The sequence below is a fragment of the Salmo trutta genome, chromosome 23 (genome assembly GCF_901001165.1).
Source record: "Salmo trutta chromosome 23, fSalTru1.1, whole genome shotgun sequence".
NCBI lineage: Eukaryota > Metazoa > Chordata > Actinopteri > Salmoniformes > Salmonidae > Salmo > Salmo trutta.
In genome coordinates this window covers 27059282-27085848 of record NC_042979.1, presented here as the reverse complement: position 1 = coordinate 27085848, position 26567 = coordinate 27059282, and the positions used below count along the sequence as shown (strand labels likewise).

General features: G+C 42.9%; 1 protein-coding gene across 3 annotated transcripts in view; it reads right to left on the bottom strand.

Annotated features, from left to right (window-relative positions):
* Positions 1–26567, bottom strand: part of LOC115159684 (erbin) — a 145901-nt gene that overhangs the window by 34871 nt on the left and 84463 nt on the right. For all 3 annotated transcript variants that reach the window (XM_029709643.1, XM_029709645.1, XM_029709644.1), the window contains exons 5-13: positions 19397–19475; positions 18128–18217; positions 16325–16381; positions 12016–12079; positions 11472–11546; positions 10159–10303; positions 7407–7479; positions 2386–2515; positions 2059–2174 (exon numbers count right to left, since the gene is read on the bottom strand). In XM_029709643.1, the coding sequence (XP_029565503.1) occupies positions 2059–2174; positions 2386–2515; positions 7407–7479; positions 10159–10303; positions 11472–11546; positions 12016–12079; positions 16325–16381; positions 18128–18217; positions 19397–19475 (829 nt within the window). The remainder of the gene's footprint in view (positions 1–2058; positions 2175–2385; positions 2516–7406; positions 7480–10158; positions 10304–11471; positions 11547–12015; positions 12080–16324; positions 16382–18127; positions 18218–19396; positions 19476–26567) is intronic.

The following is a 26567-nucleotide window of genomic DNA, read 5'->3' as shown; positions in this document are numbered from 1 at the left end:
GTCCAGGACATAAAATGTACTTTTTGGTCCACCAGCCACTGTGGCAGGTAGATTTAAAAATCTACCAGCCACTCAGATTTTTTACCAGACCAAATTTTTTTATTTTGCTAAAATTACAGGTGAGCATGCTACTGTTCCTAAAACAATAACTGTATTACTAGTAAGAAGTAATGTGCTACAGTATATTGATTCATTTAATTTTTTGTGAAGTGAGTCTTTTCAAAATATCAAAGATGAGACAAAAATGTTCACCTGCCCCTTTAAGGGGGGTTACCATGGTAACGCAACTTGAAACAACTTTGTGCCTGTGAGACTGACATGCTGACTAGGCCGGCTATGCGGTGCGCCATCGTGTGCATGTTGATTTTGTCCATCCACACCAGGACACCCAGGTTGAAATATCAAAACAAACTCTGAACCAACTATATTAATTTGGGGACAGGTCGAAACGCATTAAACATTCATGACCATTTAGCTAGCTTGCTGTTGCTAGCTAATTTGTCCTGAAATGCACAAGGTCCTCTAGTCTGACAATTAATCCACAGAGAAAAAAGGGTAAACCTAGTTAGTTTATAGTAATCTCTCCTCCATCAGTTTACTTCTTCTTCGGATTTTATATGGCGGTTGGCAAACAACTTTAAAGTGCATTATCACCACCGACTGGAGTGTGGACCTCAGTTCAGCTTTCAATCACCAACGTAGGTATATGCTCCTAAGAACCAATGAGGAGATGGGAGAGGCGAGACTTGCAGAGCATCAAGCGTAAAAAATAGAACCAAGTTCTATTTTAGTGCCTGGCTACGCAGACGCTGGTTAATGCGCAAGAGCAGTTTGGATGAAATGATTGAATAACATGTGCGTGTACATTTATTTTGCAATGCCCGCGCACATAATGCTCGCGCCATGAGTGTTTCATGCGTTTATACCTGTCCCCAAATTAATATAGGTGGTTCAGAGTTATATTATATTTCAACCTGTACGTCTGGTGTGGATGGACAAAATCATCAACATGTACGCGATGGCGCACGCGCATGCCCGGTCTAGTCAGCACCTCTTTCCTAGCAGTTGAAACTCAAACATTGAAAAACAACCTAGCTTGTGAACAAAACAATGTAAATAGCCAAGAAACACAAGGACAAAGTCTCACTTAAGTAGACTTTCGTTTCAAGTAAATTAGACCAACTTTCATGACTGCGCAGCAGTGTAGAACACAGGCAGTCTTGCAGCGCGAGTCGGAATAGACTTGTAGTTCTTTGACTTTGTGAGATTCATTTACCAGCTATGAAACAAAATGGCAGAAATACTTTGAAAGCCGCTACTGCAGCATTTATTTTACTATAAATGTGATCATACTTGACTATATGTATTCACAAATGTGAGTTAAATGCTCGCAATGTGGAGCCCTGACCACCCACCAACTTGGCTGGTAAAATAGACATCTTACCCGCCAATGCCAAAATCTACCTGCATGTGGCAGGTGGCTGGTGTTAATTTTAGGACCTGAGGGCATCTGCTAAATTAATATAGGGGAAACACTATGTGATGCTGTCAAGTTTGGAGAGAGAGAGAGCAAGAGAAAGAGAGGTCGAGCGTAGCCTCTCCTGCAGTGTATGTGACTCTTCATTCAACTCTGACAAACCTGTTACCTTACGCTGATAGTACTACAGATTAACTTGCAACCTACAGTATATGCCAATGTAGTCATATTTTCAACAATGCCTCTACACATTTGTTAACCCTGTGTTATGGTGATTCATGTTCCCCTGTATTATCTGTGATAAGGGGTGTAGCAGGGTGGAGATGGGGGTGAGACAGGGGGCAAAACAGGAGTATAAGGGGGAGAGAGAGGGGCAAAATAGGCATACAGGGGAGTAAGACAGATGAGTTGCCCCAAACTAATCATAAGACTGTGCGATGAAGCCAAAGTTTGTAAATTAAAGAGTCACCATAAAATCTGGTCTCCTGCCTGTCTGGCTGCTCTTCAGATTGCATCAACAATCTGACTGGACTGCCACGGGGCTGAGACTTGGGGGAGAGAAAGGCGGAGGCTAAACTCACTTGTTGTCGCTGAGATTGATGACCTTGAGCTTGGTCATGTCTCCCATCTCCTCAGGTAGAGACTCCAGCTTGTTGGAGTGCAGGAACAGCACAGTGGCACTCTTCCAGCTGCCCATCTGGGTGATGTGGGGAGGAGAGAGAGAGAGCGAGACCAGGAGACATCAGCACACAGCTGAGGCTGGACACAATAAATTGCTGTATGCGCACCCACGCACGCACGCACACACACGCATTCATGTTTTATAAATAAGCACACACTAGCACAGCGTGCACACAATAACACCAACACCCACTGACACACACACAGTGTTTGACCCCCATGCTCACCTCTGGGGGCAGCTGTGTGAGGAAGTTGTGGTCAGCGGCAAAAGTGCGTATGCTGACACACTGTCCAATGGAGGAGGGCAGAGCCTCGATCTCGTTAAAACTACAGTCCAGCTCATCCAGGGCTGCCAGCCTATAGAGAAAGAAGAGGAGGAAGAAACAGGGGGAAAAGAGGAGGAGGGCTTTTCATTTAGGACAACTAAACAGAGTTTATGTCTCATTGATTCCAGAGGCGTTTTTTTCGCAAGTGGCGAGAGAGTTTTATACCACAGTGGGGGAAGAGAGAAGTCCTAAAAAGGTATTTTTCCTGCTCGAACTAGCCAACATTCCGAGGAATCTTCTGACTAACTGTCAGGTTCCAATATCGTCTAGGACTGCACTATACGGCATATGACCCTTTTATGAAGAAAAAAAGAAGGAGAAAAAAAAGAGTGAAAGATGCTCGCTGGAGAATAGAGGTTACTCTACATCTGAGACTCTTCCAGATCTGGTTCTCATTATTCTGTTTGGAGTTTGGCTCAGGAATATGCAAGCGAGCATTCTCTGAATATATCTGGGGTTGCTATTCCAGCATTCATTTAAAAATACATACTGTGCATAAATTATTCACGTGGACCTGAATTTAAGATGGAGTTGAGCCAGAGTTTTCCCTCCTGGAATCCAATGGGAGCTCTGGTGTTAAAATAAGGACAGGTACAATGATACCTGATATCCTCTTAGATGGAGCAACAACAGACAAGATCAGGGCCATATTGGCTTCTCAGAGAAGGAGTGCTGATCTAGCATCAGTTTAGCCTTTTAGATCATAATGAATACAATTATATGGACAAGGGAATTTGATCCTAGATGGACACTCCTACTCTGAGATGCTTTGTGAATTCAGGCCCAGGCCTCTATTCACGTCAGTTAGAATAGTTTTTATCAACTGCAGACAGGGCTCTAAAGTGCGACCATTTTGGTAGCATACGCTACTAAATATTTTTCTGTGCGCCCTTACATTATATTTTGGGAGCACCGTGCTCCTAGAAAAATAATCACCCAGATAATAATTGTTGTAATGAATAGGCTTCGTACCGTTGATTTTAAGTGCCCTAAAGATAAAAGCGAGCGCAGATTTGTTACTGTCATGGTTGCACCATTACTACAGCGAAAACAGATTGTTTCTAGCACAAAACAGATAAAAATATACACGATATATACAAACATATGTGGACACCACTTCAAATGAGTAGATTCGGCTGTTTCAGCCACACCCGTTGCTGACAGGTGAATAAAATTGAGCACACAGCTATGAAATCTCCATAGACAAACATTGGCAGTAGAATGGCCTTACTGAAGAGCTCAGTGACTTTGAACGTGGCACCGTCATAGGATGAGTCTGTTCGTCAAATTTCTGCCCTGCTAGAGCTGCCCCGGTCAACTGTAAGTGCTGTTATTGTGAAGTGAAAACGTCTAGGAGCAACAACAGCTCAGCCATGAAGTGGTAGGCCACACAAGCTCACAGAACGGGACTGCCTTTCGTCCTCGGTTGCAACACTCACTACTGACTTCCAAAATGTCTCTGGAAGCAATGTCAGCACAAGAACTGTTCGTTGGGAGCTTAATGAAATGGGTTTCCATGGCAGACCAGCCACACACAAGCTTAATATCACCATGCGCAATGCCAAGAGACGGCTGGAGGGATGTAAAGCTCATCGACATTGGGCTCTGGAGCAGTGGAAACGCGTTCTCTGGAGTGATGAATCACGCTTCACCATCTGGCAGTCTGACGGACGAATCTGGGTTTGGCGGATGCGAGGAGAATGCTACCTGCCTGAATGCATAACGGCAATAGTAAAGTTTGGTGGAGGAGGAATAATTGTCTGGGGCTGTTTTTTATGGTTCGGGCTAATGCCCGACACAACAGTATACAATGACATTCTAGACAATTCTGTGCTTCCAACTTTGTGGCAACAGTTTGGGGAAGTCCCTTTCCTGTTTCAGCATGACAATGCCTCCGTGCACAAAGTAAGGTCTTTACAGAAATGGTTTGTCGAGATCAATGTGGAAGAACTTGACTGGCCAGCATAGAGCTCTGACTTCAACCCCATCGAACAACTTTGGGATGAATTGGAACGCCGACTGCGAGCCAGGCCTAATCGCCCAACATCAGTGCCCGAACTAACTAATGCTCGTGGCTGAATGGAAGCAAGTCCCCGCAGTAATGTTGCAACATCTAGTGGAAGCCTTCCCAAAAGAGTGAAGGCTGACATAGAGGCAAAGGGGAGACCAACTCCATATTAATGTTCAGAATTTTGGAATAACATGTTCGACGAGCAGGTGTCCACATACTTTTGGTCATGTAGTGTATATTTTTTTATTTGTGGGAATACTTGGATTTGGGAACCTATTTCCTAAATTAAATACATTTTCAGCTGATTTTACAGTCCTAATTATAGAATTGTTTTACTAAAAACTTTAGGAGCAAAACATTAAAACAACACTTGCTGGACGGTTTTGGACCGCGGGTCGACTGTTGCCAATCTCTGCTCTAGAGCAACTGAGTAAAGAAAGGAATCTGAGTCCGCTTCTCAGAAGTCAAGACCAGGGACAAACAAGAGCGTAGGTAACCGATGACGATATTGGTCAAAATGTAAAGCAAATGTAATAAAAATGCAAGATGATTAAATACATTTAATCAGTATGCTTCACAATCCTGGTTTGGGATAAAACCACAGTTCCCCTTAAAATCACATTCATAATCCTGCCCAGAAGCTTTTCCTAATCTGGGACCAGGAAATATAAGTTAACATACAGGGTATTTGGCAATGTTTTGAAACAAAAAACAAAAACAACTAAAATGGACCAGAAAGGAAAAATTATAAAAATTATAACTGTCAAATTTAAAACATAGATAAAGCATAAACCAAGTTGCCATTTTAAAACAGTCAATCATGAAATGCTAGTTGGCTACCACACAAAATCTGTTGGTGGATTAAAATAAATTTGTCGCTCCATATGAATGATCACGTCTATAGTGAGATTTCAGAGGTCAAGTGTTAACCCCCGCCTGTATTGACTGTGTTACCAGGGGCATAATCCCTACTCCAATTCTGTTGCAAAACATGTCTTAAAAGGAACAAAATGGAACGGGGAGGGACCTACCCAAATTTTTCCAATAAAAACTTGTTTTAGTGGCAAAACTGTTTGGCTAATGATTACACTCCTGGCAGCAGCAGTCAACCACCAACAGCTGGCCTCCTCACCTGTCATAAATCGATGAGTGTTGGCCAAGCAGAATTAAACAGGGGCTTTAATCTGTCAATACGGTATTCGGAGGTTCCTCAGGTCAGGATTACCATTGTCTCCATTCACAATGGAGGAGCCAGGCTTAGATCACCTGACTAGAACCAAAAAATTTGATCATATTACTCCAGTGCTAGCCTCCCTACACTGGCTTCCTGTTAAGGCAAGGGCTGATTTCAAGGTTTTTCTGCTAACCTACAAAGCATTACATGGGCTTGCTCCTACCTATCTTTACGATTTGGTCCTGCCGTACATACCTACACGCACGCTACGGTCACAAGACGCAGGCCTCCTAATTGTCCCTAGAATTTCTAAGCAAACGGCTGGAGGTAGGGCTTTCTCCTATAGAGCTCCATTTTTATGGAATGGTCTGCCTACCCATGTGAGAGACGCAGACTCAGTCTCAACCTTTAAGTCTTTACTGAAGACTTATCTCTTCAGTAGATCCTATGATTAAGTATAGTCTGGCCCAGGAGTGTGAAGGTGAACGGAAAGGCTGGAGCAATGAACCGCCCTTGCTGTCTCTGCCTTGCCGGTTCCCCTCTTTCCACTGGGATTCTCTGCCTCTAACCCTATTACAGGGGCTGAGTCACTGACTTACTGGTGTTCTTCCATGCCGTCCATGGGAGGGGTGCGTCACTTGAGTGGGTTGAGTCACTGACGTGGTCTTCCTGTCTGGGTTGGCGCCCCCCCCTTGGGTTGTGCCATGGCGGAGATCTTTGTGGGCTATACTCGGCCTTGTCTTCGGACGGTAAGTTGGTGGTTGTAGACATCCCTCTAGTGGTGTGGGGGCTGTGCTTTGGCAAAGTGGGTGGGGTTATATCCTGCCTGTTTGGCCCTGTCCGGGGGTATCATCGGATGGGGCCACAGTGTCTTCTGATCCCTCCTGTCTCAGCCTCCAGTATTTATGCTGCAGTAGTTTATGTGTCGGGGGGCTAGGGTCAGTCTGTTACATCTGGAGTATTCTCTTGTCTTATCCGGTGTCCTGTGTGAATTTAAATATGCTCTCTCTAATTCTCTCTTTCTCTCTTTCTTTCTTTCTCTCGGAGGACCTGAGCCCTAGGACCATGCCTCGGGACTACCTGGCATGATGACTCCTTGCTGTCCCCAGTCCACCTGGCCATGCTGCTGCTCCAGTTTCAACTGTTCTGCCTGCGGCTACGGAACCCTGACCTGTTCACCGGACGTGCTTGTTGCACCCTCGACAACTACTATGATTATTATTATTTGACCATGCTGGTCATTTATGAACATTTTAACATCTTGACCATGTTCTGTTATAATATCCACCCGGCACAGCCAGAAGAGGACTGGCCACCCCTCATAGCCTGGTTCCTCTCTAGGTTTCTTCCTAGGTTTTTGGCCTTTCTAGGGAGTTTTTCCTAGGGAGTTTTTCCTAGCCACCGTGCTTCTTTCACATGCATTGCTTGCTGTTTGGGGTTTTAGGCTGGGTTTCTGTACAGCACTTTGAGATTTCAGCTGATATACGAAGGGCTATATAAATACATTTGATTTGATTTGATCACTCACCTATATAATTGGGACTAACGCCTCAATCACAACCATCAATCGTCTCATATCTGGCACGTTTGTAGAAACAGGTCAATTAATCAAACCTAGCCCTACATTGGTGTACTGTACTGTACTGCAGCATTCTGTGATATGTCTGGATGAGGATCAATGCAAACCAATCAGGGTGGGTTTAGTTGTTTAAAACCTATGGCTTTAATTGTACTCACCCGCCGACGGAGTCTGGCAGATACATGAGCTGGTTCTCATCCACTTTTAGGGCGGTTAGTTTCTTCAGGGAGCCTGGGGGGAAGGAACAGGGAGAAAGAGGGGGAAAGAGGGGAGTATGAAAGAGAGAGAGAAGTCAGCGAGAGGGGTGTTATCTCAGCTGCATCACCTAAAGAGGAGTATCCTTTACAGTTACGCAACAGATGAATTCATACCACCATCTGGTTTATGTAACTGGTTTATGACCATAGATTGGGGTCGAATAAATTGCAGAGTGACTCCAACTGTATGCAATGCTTTATCTTATTTGATGGGAAAGCAGAGCATGCCCTGTATCTCTTTTTTTCAGAGTGACACCAACATAGCATACCAAGAGGCAGTGCTTACACTGCAGACATTTAGCTGTGCTGCTGCGCCATGACAAAATCATTGCGCCATGCAAATAAAATATGGAACATCAGAAAATATTTATAATGCAGGGCACTTTGAAGATGCTTGAACAGTCCACATTGACTTTTCCTCTGCAAACAAAACGAGTAATGAATAGAAAAGTCTGACAACCCCATAGTAGAATATCCAATTACCTAGTCGGCTTGTTGTGTGTTCTATGCAAGAGTAATATTCTATTCAAAGCACACTCAAGTTACGAGAGCTATAGGGAGGGAATTACCAGAATCGAATACAGGGTTACTCAACTCTTAACCTACAAGGTCCGGAGCCTGCTGGTTTTCTGTTCTACCTGACAATGAATTGCACACAGCTGGTTTCCCAGGTCTAAATCAGTCCCTGATAAGAGGGGAACAATGAAAAAATCCTGTGGAACTGGCTTCGAGGTCCAAAGTTGAGTTTGAGGGGAATATAGGCTGCAAAAATAGGCTACATTTATTTAGTAGACTCAAACTTACCAGCCACACTGGTCTACACTTTATATGGCCTGTGTATGGTCTAATGAACGAAAGCCTGAATTCATGTAATAATGAACTGATAATGAACTGAATTATCGAAAACAAATAGGCCTACCTGCTTGCACTTTGTGCAGGCTGTGTATCCATCTACTGTGTTGTTGTCCTTCCAAACTGAGGATTTCACTTGTGCAGCACCTGATTCCACGAAGGTGTTGTAGCCTTATCATAAACGTTCTTTTTATTTCTCCGGTTAGGCCCACATTAGCCACTTTCGTGTGAGCTAGGCTATCCAGGTAAAGTAAACTTGGCAACAAGTCGTATTCTCACGTGGGGAGGGGGAACATAATCTCTACGTGTGTACAAATTAGAACGTTTTAGCACCACACAAATAAGGGACAGTTCCCGACTCCACACACTCTCAATGCGTAGCTGGCTGGTATCCTTATGTCTGCCTCGCCACTCACAGAATAGAATTCACAACACAATGTAACACAATAAACTCCTGGTTTTTTTTTAGAAGTGGAGGAGAGATTGACTTCATCAATACTTGTTTTTGTAAGAAGTGTTGGCAGGCTGAATGCACCAAGGTGTCTGTTTATACTACTAGCACACAGCTCAGACACCCATTCAAACCCCACATGACATGCCACCAGAGGTCTCCTCACAGTTCCCAAGTCAAAAACAGACTATGGGAGGCGCACAGTACTACATAGAGCCATGGTTACATGGAACTCTATTCCATATCAGACAAAATTATGCAGCGTTGAAGCTGAACACAGTGGCCTCCATCATTGAAACCAAGATTGAAATCTTTGGCCTGAATGACAAGCGCCACGCCTGGAGGAAACCTGGCACCATCCCTACGGTGAAGCATGGTGGTGGCAGCACCATGCTGTGGGGATGTTTTTTAGCATCAGGCACTGGGAGACTAGTCAGGATCGAGGGAAAGATGAACGGAGCAAAGTACAGAGAGATCCTTGATGAAAACCTGCTCCAGAGCGCTCAGGACCTCAGACTGGGGCGAAGGTTCGTCTTCCAACAGACCCTTAGCACACAGCCAAGACAACGCAGGAGTGGCTTCGGGACAAGTCATTGACTGTCCTTGAGTGGCCAATCCAGAGCCAGGACTTGAACCCGATTGCACATCTCTGGAGACACCTGAAAATAGCTATGCAGTGACGCTCCCCATCCAACCTGACAGAGCTTGAGTGGATCTGCTGAGAAGAATGGGAGAAACTCCCCAAATACAGGTGTGCCAAGCTTTTAGGTTCATACCCAAGAAGACCCAAGGCTGTAATCGCTGCCAACAATGTACTGAGTAAAGGGTCTGAATACTTATGTAAATGTGATATTTCAGTTTTCATTTGTAATTAATTTGCAAAAATGTCTAAAAACCATTATGGGATATTGTGTGTAGATTGATGAGAAAAACAGTATTTATTCAATTTTAAAATAAAACTGTAGCGTAACAACATTTTGAAAAGTCTTGGCCTCTGCATACTTTTCGAATGCACAATATGTTTGAGCCATTCATTCCAGAAGGAAATTCTATTACAGACAATATTTCTCTTCACTTCAGAATAACAACCAAGCTGTTCCTTAGACACACAATGGCTGGCACGACGATGCAGTGGCACTATGTCTGGTCACTGGGCTACGTCAAACAGACTTTATTATAGGGTAAAGAGATGGGCACTTAGTGTGTTTGTTTGTGCATACATATTTGTGTCAGTCTCTGTGTGTGTGTGTGTGTCTGTGTGAGTGTCTGTATTTGTGCCAGTCTGTGTGTGTGTGTGTGTGTGTGTGTGTGTGTGTGTGTGTGTGTGTGTGTGTGTATGTAGCTGCTCACCTATGGATCCGGGCAGCTGTGTGAGTGCATTGTTAGAGAGCAGTAGGTCCTGCAGGCTCTCACAGCCACAAATCTGCTCGTCCACCATCTCCAGGTTGTTCTTGGAGACGTCAAGGTAGGACAGCTGCTTCAGAACGCCTAGCATCTGGAGATCACACACAGGTATGAATACAAACACGCAGGGGCACAGACACGCGCACACACACACAGAAACCTTTATTAAATTACGTTCCATTGAGATTGTAATGTCTTTTGTTTCTTTTTCCTTTCTAGATATTGTTTACCGTTTTTGACAAATCTCTCAAAGGTTCCCTTGAATGTACAAATGGGGTGATATTAGTACTAGGCTATATATAGGGCATTGATCTCTACTGAAATGAGAAACGGGGAGGTTTGAGGCTTACAGGGCTAAAACAGCCACAGGAATACCCCTGGCCTGACCAATCTGAACACAGGAACCCGAAAGCCTGCAATCCCCCCTCCACACACACTTTCACTGAAATGAACAAAAGATAAAAGGAAAGGGAAAGAATGGGTTGGCTGACTTGGTTTCACTATAACAAACACTAGCGCAGTGAAATGCTGTATACATGTCACCGTTCTTAGGCATTGTTTATTTAAAACATTATTTTTTTTACAATGTTCTGCATTGAGGCCAGGTAGAATTCAGTAATCTTAACAGAGCAATAGCCTATAATTGCGGGGTCGGTGGTGGTGCTGTCAAAATGCTAGCGGCGCGCTAATGCTTTAATTATGACCTATTTACCAAACAAGCTCGGCATATCCATGAGAAAGAAAGAGAGGGACAGAGGGGGAAAGAGAGAAACAGAGAGAGAGCGAGAGCAAGAGAGACCTTATGCAACAGAAGGTGTGCTGACAACGAACCATAGCAAAACACAATCGTTTGAATTATCACTGAATGACATTGAACCAACAGATTAATTGGTCTGTGGCTTTGTCATTCGTGACATGAATCTTATTACGATGGGCATACAGCAAAACTACCCAGAGTGCAACAGAGGCATTATTACAACTTCATAACATTGCCATTGCATTATCGCCATCGTTCACGCCTATAATAATATACAACTATGTTAGCTTGAACAAAGCAATGTTGATCAAAACAGTTTATTTTACCTTAATTTTACCAGGCAGGTTAATTATGAACAAATTCTTATTTATAATGACAGCTCTGGGAAATGACTCATCACCATACTGTAGGTAGGAGAAGACAGGACAGACACTATGAAAGCCGAGGCCCTGTACAGGAAGACTAAGCCTATGGGGAGTTGAATGGCAGTTCATCATTTTACCCCTGGTAAGAATGTCAGTCTGTTTCCATCCATCCACAACTCTTTGATTCCAGTGAGCTGCTCCAATACCTCAGGCTGGAAAAAAGAGAGAGAGAAAGAGAGAGGGAGAGCGACACAGAGAGCGAGACAGAGAGCGACACAGAGAGCGAGACAGCGAGATGGAGAGAGAACGAGACAGAGAGACAGCGAGAGAGAGAGAGAGACACACACATAGAGAGACGGTAAGGGAGAGAAATGTTAGATCGATTAATTTACAACCATACAGGAATAAGTGTGCATATTAGCCCTACTATTAGCCATACAGTCTCTCAGATACTTTAAAGGGATGCAAGGTCTGAAGTGACCACTTCTTGACTCACTTCCCTCCTCCACACAGGTCTGAGAGAAGCAGACGGGTTACCCCGTAGGACCTGTCTCCGTATTGCTGTCACCTGTCTTCTATCTCCAGATCAGTGAACGAAGATGGGGAGATGGAGATGAAGACACTGACTTCAGAGTACTGAGGTTCAGCCTTGGGAGGACAGAAAGACAGACAGACACTCACCACTTCAGTGAACTCGTTACTCCCTAAGTCCAATCTCTCCAGCTGGGTGAGCTTGTGCATGCTTCTGCAGAGGGAAAGGGAAAGAGAGAGAGAAAGAGATTGATGTTGAGCAAAGGAGCTGGGAATACAAGGAGTCAACCACAACAGCAGCATTTGCGTACTCATTCATTCATTCATTCATTCATTCATTCATTCATTCATTCGTGTGTGTGTGTGTGTGTGTGTGTGCACAAACAGTGTCCCTGTAGTCGAGTTTCTTAAAACACTGCTTTATGTGGTATATCACCCATGGCCTGTTATAGCAGTCTCCAGCCCAGGCTTCACTCTCACACATTTAAGGCAGATTTCGTCACAGCAAAAAGCAGCATAACATTTCACACAGATACTCAGACGGTTATGTTACACCAGGGGGGCATGAAGAATTTAACGACATGGCAAAGACGTTTGTTCAGGGTTGGGATGGGGAATTGGAGACAAATGGGAGTGGAGTTGCTGGGCGGGAGATAGAATGATGGTCAAAGATGAAGTCTAAAAAATAAAGTCAAAATAAAAAAAAATAAAAAGTTTGAATGACACTGAGGGGCAGTGTTTTTACAGCTACTGCTGGTTTGCCTGAGGCTGATGCCTTGCAGGTGTTTGTACACATGCATATACACACACTCTCATTCAAATACACACATATACACACATATGTAAATAGTGCCAGACATGCACTCAAACATATACAGTTGACCTTGCTGTTATGGTTTTAGTTGTCCTTGTTGTCCTTTTTTCATTTTTTTTCCCATTGTTGTTTTCTGTTTTCTTTTGTCTCTTGAGTTCATTTTCTTGGTTGTTGGTGCATTGGGGGGGTTCTTCGGGGTGGAGAATGGAATAGATTTTTATTTTATTTTTTTTTCTTGGGAGGGGGTGACTGTGGGTGGGGTCTCGGATGGTTGAGGGACAGCTATGGGGAACGTCCCTGTTTTTTTGGGCCTTGTGGGAGATCTGTCGACGTGCCCTTGAGCAGGGCATTGACCCTGGATGCTTCTGTGTGTCGCTCTGAATGGGAGTCTGTTGGATGACTGGGGTGGTGTAGTTGTTGAGTGGCTTCACTGCAAGTATATTGTATGTTTTGGAAATTCAATAAGAAAAAATAAGGAAAAAAATACTTTTGTTGAAATAAGGATGGATGTGATGTTGGTCTAACACTTTCCTCCATATCCAGGCTTGCTTTGAGTTTCATTGATTTCTAACAAATTGGCAGCAATAGATTTTCAGATTTCTCTTTGGGTCTGGGGGAATTAATATGCATTTATATTTACTAAATAAACTAAAGTAAATATATATATTTTTTAAGTAACAATAAAATTACACAACAATAACGAGGCTATATACAGGGGGTACCGGTACTGAGTAAATATGCGGGGGTACAGGTTAGTCAAGGTAATCTGTACATGTAGGTAGGGGTAAAGTGACTATGCATAGAAAAAAAATAACAGCGAGCAGCAGCAATGTAAATGCACATGTAGGTAGGGGGTAGAAGCTGTTAAGGAGCCTTTTGGACCTAGACTTGGCACACTGGTCCTGCTTGTCATGCGGTAGCAGAGAGAACAGTCTATAACTTGAGTCTTTGCCAATATTTTGGGCCTTCCTCTGACACCGCCTAGTATATAGGTCCTGGATGGCAGGAAGCTTGGCCCCAGTGATGTATTGGGCTGTACGCACTACCCTCTGTTGCGGTCGGATGCCTAGCAGTTGCCATACCAGGCGGTGATGCAACCGGTTAGGATGCTCTCGATGGTGCAGCTGTAGAATTTTTGAGGATTTGGGGAACCATGACAACTCATTTCAGTCTCCTCAGGGGGAAAAGGCACGACATTCTTGATGTGTTTGGACCATGATAGTGTGGACACCAAGGAACTTGAAACTCTCGACCCACTCCACTTCAGCCCCGTCAATGTCAACGGGGGTCGGTTCGGCCCTCCTTTTCCTGTAGTCCACGATCATCTCTTTTGTCTTGCTCACATTGAGGGAGAGGTTGTTGTCCTTGCACCACACTGCCCGATCGCTGACCTCCTCCCTATAGGCTGTCTCATTGTTGTCAGTGATCAGGCCTACCATTGTTGTGTCGTAAGCAAACTTAATGACGGTGTTGGAGTCATGCTGGGCCACACAGTTGTCAATTGTAGTTGACAATGAGATGTAAGGATAAAAAGGGATATTCTGTCAATGGTCTAAGGATGTGTACACTCAAACCATCACCACAAGGGTAAACAACTAGATTCCCCTCTCCTCTGATGGCCCAGATGCCTACAGCGATGACTCAGAGATGACCTTTCATCTACCCATTAACGCTCTCGCACGCACACACACTAAAGTGCACACTGGATGGGGAGAGCTTAGAGACCACGAGAGGAAGAACCAGGGGACTCCAGGAGCATAATACAATGCATTAGTCCCTGTCCCACTGTGTGGCACTAATCTGAGTGTCCTTGTACAAGTGCACACTCCTGTGAAGTACTCATTCAGGGCTTTGGTACACAATACCATTGGTGATATAATACTGACGGGTGATATAATACTGATGGGTGATATAACAACCGTGAGGTCAGCCATTATATCAGAGATCATTTCAACATTTATCACACACTTCGCTGACATGCTGTGTAGACCCACAGATATAGGAGAGCTGGATGCTGATTATAACATGAATTACCATTACATAAAACAAAACATAATAATACATATATGTGTTACTTAGACAAACAACAAAGTCTAAACACAACCTATAACATCAGATGAAGTGTGTTAGGCTAATTATTTAATATGACAGCTACTACTAGTGGAAATAAAAGATAGATAAATAGAAGAAAAGAATGGTGAAGGGCTTGATTATATTTGGGAACAGATCAGCTAAGTCATTTCTCAGTGGGGATGAACCTGTAGGCTGATTTCCAAATGGCACACTTTTCCCCTTATAGTGCACTACTTCTGACCACACGGCCCATAGGGTTCCGGTCAAAAGTACTTCACTATATAGACAATTGGTTGCAATTTGGGACGCGGCCCGAGTCCTCAAGACTCCCAGTCAAACCAAACACTGCTCGGTACTGGGGGTTAACAGTAATGCTCTTCCCCCTGTGGAGGCTGTTTCGTCTTCGCTGCTCCTCAAAACATCACCCTTTAATCCATACCATGTATACCTTTCCGTCTGTACAACCAAACTGTACAACGAGGCGGTTTCACGGCGACCTCTAGGGTTGCCGTCGTAATAAATGTTGGGTTGGATATAAAAACACAGCAGTATTTTCGGACGTTGATAGCACGCTGAGCGTCCGCCAGCATCGGAACATTCCTGCCCTGTGATTGGCAGGCTAGGAGGAGTGCCAGGCTCCGTTTCAAAGCTGCTTTCAGAGACACTCGAGTCGGTACAGAGTGCTCGGTACTGGGGTCTGTACAGAGTGCCAAAGAAATTAGTGAGGAACGCGCGACGGTGCTGTCGCCAAAAAGTGTCTGGGGTAGGATGAGTGTTGTTATGAGGGGTGTGTGTGTGTGTGGGTGCGTGTGTGAGGGTGCGTACGGGCAGTTGTGTGTGTTTGCGCTTGCAATTTGTGTGTGTGTGTGTATATTTACATCCCTGGGATGCTTGCGTCTCTCTGGCATCCATCCTGGCCATTAGGCCTTCTGTTTGTCAGAGCACCAGGCCCTAACAGGCCTGGCTGCTGTCTCATAGACACACAGAGCATAGAGGACCAGCCAGCTAGGGGACAACAGAAGAAATGGACCTAGATAGGTGGGCGTCAATTAGACACAGAAAGATCAAGAGAAGAGAGACAGAGGGTAAAGAAAGTGAGAGGGGAAATGAGACAAAGAGAGCAGAGGGGAAGAGCGAAGGGGAAAGAGAGAGACAACGAGAAAGAGCATGACAGAAAGAGATGAGACTCCAAAACCACCTGCAGCACTCAGAATCCCCTTCATAATTAATGAATTCTTTGGGCAGTGAGCACACATACACACAGAGGTAGGTAGGTAGTGGAGGCTTTCAAAAGGCGAAACGGAACATGAGCTACAGTCTGAGTACTCTGGATTATAAAACCTGTAACAGCTCGCAACAGAGGTAGCACTCTTATATAACACGGTGGAATTCAATGCCACAGAGAAACACGGTGAGAGAGAAACAAACCGAGAAAGCAAGAGCGCCTAGGGAAGAGAGAGAGACATGGTCGCTCACAAAAAGCCACCCCTTGTTTGTCTGGGGACTGAGAGCTGTGAGGTCTGTAAGGGCTTTGATGTGGGGAAAACAACACGTGAAACAGAGACAACTTACTTTGGCAACATCTTTAACTGGTTCTCCCTCAGCTCCAGGATCTGCAGTTTAGTCAACCTGAGGGATAGGGAGAGAGAGGGATAGGAAGGGGAGGAGAGAGAGAGAGAATGAGAGAGAGAGAGAGAGACAGAGACAGAGAGAATATAAGTCAATGACATAACACTCAATGTTGATACTCAGCCTTCAGGGATAGTGTTATTTTACTGGGTGGTTTTGACACAAAACAAAAGGTTTTCCTGGGGCCGGATCACTGGGGTCTGGCCAATGATGAGAGCCCTACAGATATGTTTTTCTAGATTCCACACAACTAGTTTGAAACCCAGCCGTGATTCAGCCATAACGTTGAGCCCCAAAAAAGCTACATAGCGTCAGTAGCATGGATTCCTGCCAGATGATTTATGTATACACACTCTACCGTATAAATACTATGGTTTAAATAAAGTTGTGACCTTTACCACGAGAGAGAACCATCATATGATAAAAAGTGAGTCTATAGAGACAGCCACTCAGATATTTTACCAGACCAAATATTTTTTCTGCATTAATTACAGCAAAAAACACAAAACAAAATGGATGAGCATGCTTAGTAATGTTTCCAAAACAAGGAATACAATACTAGTAAGAAGTAATGTGGTATATTGCTCAATTTAATATTTTGTGACCCGAGTCTAACCAAAATATCACAGATGGGACAAAAATGTTCAGCTTCCCCTTTAAGGTTACCGTGGTAACTGAGCCACTCAAGTCTTCATGTGTGGCTGTGAGAATCTGACGAGTAGAGGCCGCTCATCAGCAATAGTGGAAGCAAACTCAAGCATTGAAAAACAACCTAACTTGTGAACAAAACAATCCAAATATATAGAGAAACACCAGGACAAAGTCTTACATTAGTAGTTAGACAATTTTATGCCTGTGCACATTGCTTCTAAAAACAAATCTTTCAGCATTCACTCACAATGCGCACTGTGCCCCAGCCAGGCTGTGTTGCTGCGCAAGGTGGGATGACGTTATGATTCATATTTCTTTGTGCATTATGAGATATGAAACAAAACGGCAGAAATACTTTGCAAACAGCTACTGCAGCATTTATTTAGCTATAAAGCACAACTCGCACGTGTGTCTATACTTGACTTTTGACTATTTTAATAAATGCTGGCACTATAGAGCCCTGAGTGTGACCACCTGCCAATGTGGCTTCTGAATTAGATATACATTCTTACCAGCCAATGCCAAAATCTACTTGCATTTACTGGGTGTTCATTTTAGGCCCTGGTGGGAGTTAAAGCAATTGGGGGGAAAAAAATTGTTGTAGCAGTTGATTTTATCTCAAACTTTCACTTCACACTGCATTCACACACTGGGTCCTTTGACTTATAATGTCACACTGCAACGTCACGCACACACACTCTCCTGACTTCAGGCTTTTCCCAGTTTAAAGCATTTCCATGGGGAGGTTAAGCTCCCCTACTCTGAAGATGAGATAAGGAAGATGAGATTCATGCCTGACATTCCAACATCACTGTAAGACTTCCTGTCTTGAGGAAATTGCCTACAGTACCTCATCATGCTATTCTTACTGACCGAGGAGATATCATTATACCCTGTGCCCACATTTTTAATACCTGCCTGCTTCCTTGCATGTACAAATAGGCCAACAAATACAGAGTATTTGTTTTGATGTTAGCTCTATGAGAGTTTTGGCCTGGGTAATGGTGGTTGTGCAAAATATGTGTATACGAATATTTATTTGTATTCATATTTCATATATATGAATTGTGTTTGATTGATTGTCTGACATCTTACCTGCCAAAGCTGGCTGGTAGGAACTCGAGGAAGGCATCATTCAGGTAGAGCTGTGTCAGGCTGAGGAGCTGAGTGAAACCCTCCGGGAGCCTGCAGGGGAGACAGAAGCAACATGGTCAGATTACTAGCCTCATCACTAACACCATCAAGGAGACAGACAAAAAATCTATACTGAAGCAATAGGTGTTATTAAAAGTCTAACTAACGTAGCAGGCGTAAAAGAAACGCCTGAGCGGCGATTCCTTCTGGTCCTGAAGAGAAAAAATAAAACTGGTCAGGGGAAGGTTCTCTTCTGCACTTTCAAACCAATCCATAAATGTGGAGGAGTTAAGATTGGGTGTCGCCTTGTTAACGTCCAAAAGCGAGAGTAACGTCACAGGCTATTTCCATTTCCCATGAAAACCAGTCGGTTTATTACCTTGCCAGCTGAGGGTGTTAAATGCCCAATGCAGCCGTTTTTATATCAATATCAAATCATTTATGGGGAACATTAAGTACCTTACTGTGATTATTTTAAATGAAAATGGTCAAAAAGACACAACAATAGCTTCTTAGGAGAGAGAAAACTGAATGCTAGCTGTTATTGGCAGAGAGGTTTGGAACTCTCTTTCTTATTGGTCTATTAATGAATTAATGTCGCCAGGCAGGCCAAAACGGCATCCCACCAAAACAGGCTGAAATTTAAAGTTGTCTTTTCAAACAGTTCTTACACTAAAAGGGCATTATCATAATTTTCAACATTTCACAGTATTATTCCAACCTCAGTGTGGAAATATATATAAAACACAGGCAAATCAGGTTTTTGACCGCACTGGGCCTTTAAGTTTAGCATCGTAAAAAGAGAGGAATTATGGTATCAATTCTAGGCTAAATATGGCACAGGAGCCAAGCAAAAACTACTGCGTGTCCAAGACAATTTTCCCTTTGGGAACAATAGCGTTAATCTGATCTTTGTAATGAAAAGAAAGTGAATGTCTGCCAACTGTTTATAGTTCTCAAGCATTATCCTTGTTCGATACATCTTGGTTTGAATATGATCTTTACTCATTGTCAGTGGTATCAACAGCTCAAATTAAAATCATATTTGGCAAGAGCGATTAGAGAGAAAACATTTACGTAAGATTGCCGCATAGATCCGTGAGAACAATATAATCACCATTTAGTGAATGGGCTAGCCGTAGGGGTTTAACATACCAAGGCAGAGTCGTACCCTACGCACGTGTAGGTAAATATACAGGTGTGACTTCAAATAACTTGTAGCAAACTTACTTGGAGATGGGATTCACACTTGCTTCCACAATAGCCAGGACTTTGCAGTTCTTGATATTTTCCGGAAACTCCTGGATACCTAGAACATAAACCAGATGTACAATTACAGCATGTCAACATATAAGCCATTTAATTATTTAAGCATGTGTTACCATTCCTGGGGAATATGCCACAAAGCAAGATGAAACATCTTCATATCTCCTAGATCAAAGATTGACTCTAAATTGTATAACTTACTTGATATTTTCCATATCCCACATTCAACCCCAGCTTTCTTATTAAACTGGATGATCTATGGCTTCTACAGTAGCATATATATGAAGGTACGTAATTAGGCCTAATGTTTATCAAAAGGTACTTGGCTAACATATAGATCTTGTTTTATTATATACTGATTAGAACCTACATGTAATGCGTTGACACAAAGAATACAGATCTGTACTGTATAATTGACCAATAATTTGGCCTACAATTTCAAAGATTGTCCCCAATCGCTGTAAAGCAGGATGATTCAATAAGTGGTGGGCAGAGGATCAAAAAGTAAGAAAACAAAAGGATGATGTGACAAGAAAATGACAAATAATATGAAAAGGGGATAATGAGAGCCTGTCCGAGAGCTTTTCTACAGCAGGAGAGCTCTGTGAACATATACAGTGCATTCGGAAAGTATTCAGACCCCTTCACGTCTTAAATGGATGTAATCGTTTTTTTCCCTCATCAATCTACACACCATCCCCCATAATGACAAAGCAAAAACAGGTTTTAGACATATATGAAAATATTTGAAAATAAAAAAACGTAAAAATAAAATTTACATAAGTATTCAGACCCTTTACTCAGTACTTTATTGAAGCACCTTTGGCAGCGATTACAGCCTCGAGTCTTCTTGTGTATGACGCTACAAGCTTGGCACACCTGTATTTTGGAAGTTTCTCCCATTCTTCTCTGCAGATCCTCTCAAGCTCTGTCAGGTTGGATCGGGAGCATCGCTGCACAGCTATTTTTAGGTCTCTCCAGAGATGTTTGATCGGGTTCAAGTCAGGGCTCTGGCTAGGCCACTCAAGGACATTCAGAGACTTGTCCCGAAACCACTCCTGTTGGAAGGTGAACCTTCGCCCCAGTCTAATATCTAGAGCACTCTGGAGTAGGTTGTTTTCATTTAGGATCTCTCTGTACTTTGCTCCATTCATCTTTCCCTTGATACTGACAAGTCTCCCTGTCCCTGCCTCTGAAAAACATCCCCACAGCATGATGCTGCCACCACCATGCTTCACTGTAGGGATGGTTCTGGCCAGGTCATGAGTGGTGCCAGGTTTCCTCCAGACGTGACGCTTGGCATTCAGGCAAAAGCGTTCAATCTTGGTTTCATCAGACCAGAGAATCTTGTGTCTCATGGTCTGAGAGTCCTTCAGGTGCCTTTTAGCAAACTCCAAGCAGGCTGTCATGTGCCTGTTACTGAGGAGTGGCTTCCGTCTGGGCGCTCTACCATAAAGGCCTGATTGGTGGAGTGCTGCAGAGATGGTTGTCCTTCTAGTAGGTACTCCCATTTCCACAGAGGAACTCTGGAGCTCTGTCAGAGTGACCATCGGGATCTTGGTCACCTCCCTGACCAAGGCCCTTCTCCCCCGATTGCTCAGTTTGGCCAGGCGGACAGCTCTAGGAAGAGTCTTGGTGGTTCCAAACTTCTTCCATTTAATAATGGAGGCCACTGTGTTCTTGAGGACCTTCAATGCTGCAGAAATGCTTTGGTATCCTTCCCCAGATCTGTGCCTTGACACAATCGAGTCTCGGAGCTCTACGGACAATTCCTGCAACCTCATGGCTTGGTTTTTGCTCTGACTTAGGTTAGTTAGGATCACCACTTCATTTTAAGAATGCGAAATGTCAGAATAATAGTAGAGAGAATGATTTATTTCAGCTTTTATTTCTTTCATCACATTCCCAGTGGGTCAGAAGTTTACATACACTCAATTAGTATTTGGTAGCATTGCCTTTAAATTGTTTAACTTGGGTCATGTTTCGGGTAGCCTTCCACAAGCTTCCCACAATAAGTTGGGTGAATTTTGGCCCATTCATCCTGACAGAGCTGGTGTAACTGAGTCAGGTTTGTAGGCATCCTTGCTCGCACACGCTTTTTCAGTTCTGCCCACAAACATTCTATAGGATTGAGGTCAGGGCTTTGTGATGGCCACTCCAATACCTTGACTTTGTTGTCCTTAAGCCATTTTGCCACAACTTTGGAAGTATGCTTGGGTCATTGTCCATTTGGAAGACCCATTTGCGACCAATCTTTAACTTCCTGACTGATGTCTTGAGATGTTTCTTCAATATATCCACATCATTTTCCTACCTCATGATGCCATCCATTTTGTGAAGTGCACCAGTCCCTCCTGCAGCAAAGCACCCCCACAACATGATGCTGCAACCCCCGTGCTTCACAATTGAGATGGTGTTCTTTGGCTTGCAAGCCTCCCCCTTTTTCCTCCAAGCATAACGATGGTCATTATGGCCAAACAGTTCTATTTTTGTTTCATCAGACCAGAGGACATTTCTCCAAAAAGTACGATCTTTGTCTCCATGTGCAGTTGCAAACCGTAGTCTGGCTTTTTATGGCAGTTTTGGAGCAGTGGCTTCTTCCTTGCTGAGCGTCCTTTCAGGTTATGTCGATATGGGACTCGTTTTACTGTGGATATAGATACTTTTGTACCTGTTTCCTCCAGCATCTTCACAAGGTCCTTTGCTGTTGTTCTGGGATTGATTTTCACTTTTCGCACCAAAGTTCGTTCATCTCTAGGAGACAGAACGCGTCTCCTTCCTGAGCTGTATGATGGCTGCGTGGTCCCATGGTGTTTATACTTGCGTACAGTTGTTTGTACAGATGAACGTGGTACCTTCAGGCATTTGGAAATTGCTCCCAAGGATGAACCAGACTTGTGGAGGTCTACAATTTGTTTTCTGAGGTCTTGGCTGATTTCTTTTGATTTTCCAATGATGTCAAGCAAAGAGGCACTGAGTTTGAAGGTAGGCCTTGAAATACATCCACAAGTACTTCACAATTGACTGAAATTATGTCAATTAGCCTTTCAGAAGCTTCTAAAGCCATGACATCATTTTCTGGAATTTTCCAAGATGTTTAGAGGCACAGGCAACTTAGTGTATGTTAACTTCTGACACACTGGAATTGTGATACAGTGAACTGTAAGTGAAATAATCTGTCTGTAAACAATTGTTGGAAAAATGACTTGTGTCGTGCACAAAGTAGATGTCCTAACCGACTTGCCAAAACTATAGTTTGTTAACAAGAAATGTGTGGAGTGGTTGAAAAACGAGTTTTAATGACTCCAACGTAAGTGTATGTAAACTTACGACTTCAACTGTATGTTTTTTTTTTTTTTTTGCAAAAATGTCTAAAAACTTGTTTTCGATTTGTCATTATTCTTTATTGTGTGTAGACTAATGTGCAGTAGAACTCCTGGGCTGCACCTTTCCTCTGTAAACAACCTCAGAGCTGAGTGCTCTAAGAGGTGACCCATTAGCAGACAGAAGTTGAAAGAGTGTCTGGGAGTTCTCACCAAAACAGCCGCTCAACCACAGGGGGCGGGTTGTGAGCAAGTCTCAAGGTTAATTTCCACTTACTTTGTTTTGTGTTCACAACACTTAGCCCTGAGTACCGGGTGAAGAAGGGTAAGCTTTTATAAAAGTAAACAGACGCAGACTTAAGTCACTAAAAACTCCCCAGACCTTCAAACTCTTGGTTCGATTAGTCTGGTACGGACATTACTGATGTGGATGGACACGACAAACCAAGTGGAGAGCACCAAACGATATGGTGTCGCCTCGACTCGAGTTCAGAGTCAGACGTATTCCTTTCTTTCTTTGCTACTTCTTTGGCTGTCGGTAGAACAGAAAATTGTGTTTGTGTGAGTGTGTATGTGTGCATGCGACTCAGCTGTACTGATCCTGGACTCTGATCCTTCCCAGGGAACAAGTTGTCTTGGTCTCCATCAGAGAGAATGTAATAATTGTAATAAAGGCAATACGAGGCAACTTCTACAAGCACAGCAATCTGAGGGGACCGGACTTTTACACAATTCTTTAAAAATCGAATTCAACAGCGCTCAAATGAACAGGTGTCTGATTGTTTTGGAATTGTTTGCTAGGCCTATATGACATTACATTTTACTCACACAGCAGTGGTAACATTGTAGTGGTTTTTCGGATATCTGATATTTATTTACATTAGCAAGATGAAGTGAACAAAATGTAAAAAAACAAAACTTCACTCAATAGTAAATGCCTGGCCATGCACCTCAGCTGTTTTAGAATCTAGCTTAGAGAACGTCTGTGAACCCTTATTTGGTGAGAATCCCATTTGATCAATGTAGTAGCCATCCACACACACATACATACATGTGCTTTCTCTCACACTGACAACTAGCAGAGAGCAGCTCTTCCATTAGACTGGGGGTGAGAGACCACTCTGGGGAGCTTCATTCACAGTTAGCTAGGACCGGCTCAGTCTCAAATGACACCCTCCTTCTAGGGATCATCAACTAGATTCAACCACTGGCTGATTTATTCTTGAGCGGATGGCCAGGGGAGCAGAACATAATTACAAATAATTTGTAGACTGCAAATTAACCGCAAGATGCCCAAACAGATATAATATTTGACTAAAATATAGTAATTTCAAACCTTCCATACATTTGTATACAATCACATATCTCTCTATTATTCATGGGAATACTTTGGAACAGATTTCCAAAATTAAAATCACCTGGAGCTGATTTTCTGGTGTTTTTAGTTTTTTATGCCCAATATAAAAACTTGGGGGGGGGGGGGGGGGGGGGGGGGAATAAAATCACTCGCGGGCCACTAGTTGGGGAACCCTTCACTACTCCCTACGTAGTCAACTAGTATTCAAATGAAGCACATTATATTTGGGACCGGGTTTGAAATGATCTCACTATTTGAATAATATCATGAATATTTTGGATATCCGGATATTCGAAATACATGTATTTTTATTTCTCCGTACGTTTTTAAACTGAGCACTGCTGCACGTGTCACGTCCTGACCAGTAAAGGGGTCATTTGTAATTGTAGTATGGTCAGGGTGTGGCAGGGGGTGTTTGTTTTGTGTGTTTTGGGGTTTTTTGGTTCTAGGGGATTTTGGTTCTCGTTTTCTATTTCTATGTTTCTTTTTCTATGTGTGGCCAAGAATGGCTTCCAATCAGAGGCCGGTGTCTTTCGTTGTCTCTGATTGGAAGCCATACTTTGGCAGCCTGTTTTTCCTGTGTTTCTGTGGGTGGTTGCTTTCTGTATAGTCTGTGTACCTTGCAGAACTGTTGATTGTCGGTTTATTGTTTTCATTTAAGTGTTCACTTTATTAATAAATAAAGAAGATGAGCACTATACCCGCTGCGTTTTGGTCACCTTTCATCGACGCCTCTGACAGCACGAGGGAGGCTGGTTCCCAATTAGATTTTTTTTCGTTGGTGGATCAGCTTTAATATTGCAAATAGATTGTGGCTTCTATCAATGTAATTGTCTGCATCATTTCCAATACCCCATATATATTCTTTATAAAAATATATTATTTTAAATAAATAATAAATAAATAAATTATTAAATTATTATTATTATTTTTCCTTAACCCAACCACCCCTCCCCTAACTGGAGTAAACTAATGCACAATAACAATTAGGCTTCTACTTCCAGCTTATACAGTGCATTCAGAAAGTATTCAGACCCCTTGACTTTTTCCACATTTTGTTACATTACAGCCTTATTCTAAAAGGGATTAAATAAAACATTTTCTTCATCAATCTACACACAATACCCCATAATAAAAAAACAAAAACAGGTTTTTAGATTTTGTTTTGCAAATGTATAATAAAGAAAAAACAGAAATACCTTATTTACATAAATATTCAGACTCTTTGCTATGAGACTCGAAATTGAGCTCAGGCACATCCTGTTTCCATTGATAATCCTTGAGATGTTTCTACAAATTGATTAAGTCCATCTGTGGTATATTCAATTGAAAAGACATGATTTGGAAAGGCACACACTTGTCCATATAAGGTCCAACAGTTGACAGTGCATTACAGAGCAAAAACCAAGCCATGAGGTCGAAGGAATTGTCAGTAAAACTTCGAGACAGGATTGTGTGGAGGCACAGATCTGGGGAAGGGTAGCAAAACATTTCTGCAGTATTGAAGGTCCCCACAGTGGCCTCCATCGTTCTTAAACGGAAGAAGTTTGGAACTACCAAGACTCTTCCTAGAGCTGGCCACGCTGCCAAACTGATCAATCATGGGAGAAGGGTCTTGGACAGGGAGGTGACCAAGAACCTGATGGTCACTGACTGAGCTCCAGAGTTCCTCTGTGGAGATGGGACAACCTTCCAGAAGGACAACCATCTCTGCAGCACTCCACCGATGAGGCGTTTACGGTAGAATTTCCAGACGGAAGCCACTCCTCACTAAAAGGCACACAACAGCCCACTTGGAGTTTGTCAAAATGCACCTAAAGTAGATTCTCTGGTCTGATGAAACCAAGATTGAACTCTTTGGCCTGAATGCCAAGAGTCACATCTGGAGGAAACCTGGCACTATCCCTACGGTGAAGCATTGTGGTGGCAGCGTCATTCTGTGGGGATGAATATGAGGGGGTCTGAATACTTTCCGAATGCCACTGTACTACTATACTATATACATTTTACGGACACAGTATATTCTACATTAGCTATATTTTGTTTGTTTTTAGTCCCATCATTTTGCTACATTCAACCCCTCCTATCTATCTCTGAAGACCATCCTGTTTTGACTTTTGACTTGCCATATTTTTTCAACTGTGCTGTGATTTTTCACAAAAGTTCTGAACCTATATACATTTTACAGACACAGTATATTTTACATTAGTTATCTTGTTTTTTGTTATTTTTTGAGCCACCCTTCAACTCCCCTTAACCCCTCCCAGCTACGATATCTCTGAACACCATCCAGTTTTGATTTAAATTTGCCATATATTGTTACATTTTGCTGTGATGTTTCACAAAAGTTCTGAACCTTTCTGTTCTCATAGTTTCTACAGATTGTAAATTAAATTAAAAATGTTTTTTTTTGCTAAGAGTATTATATTATTGATCGATTGACTATGACTTTTCA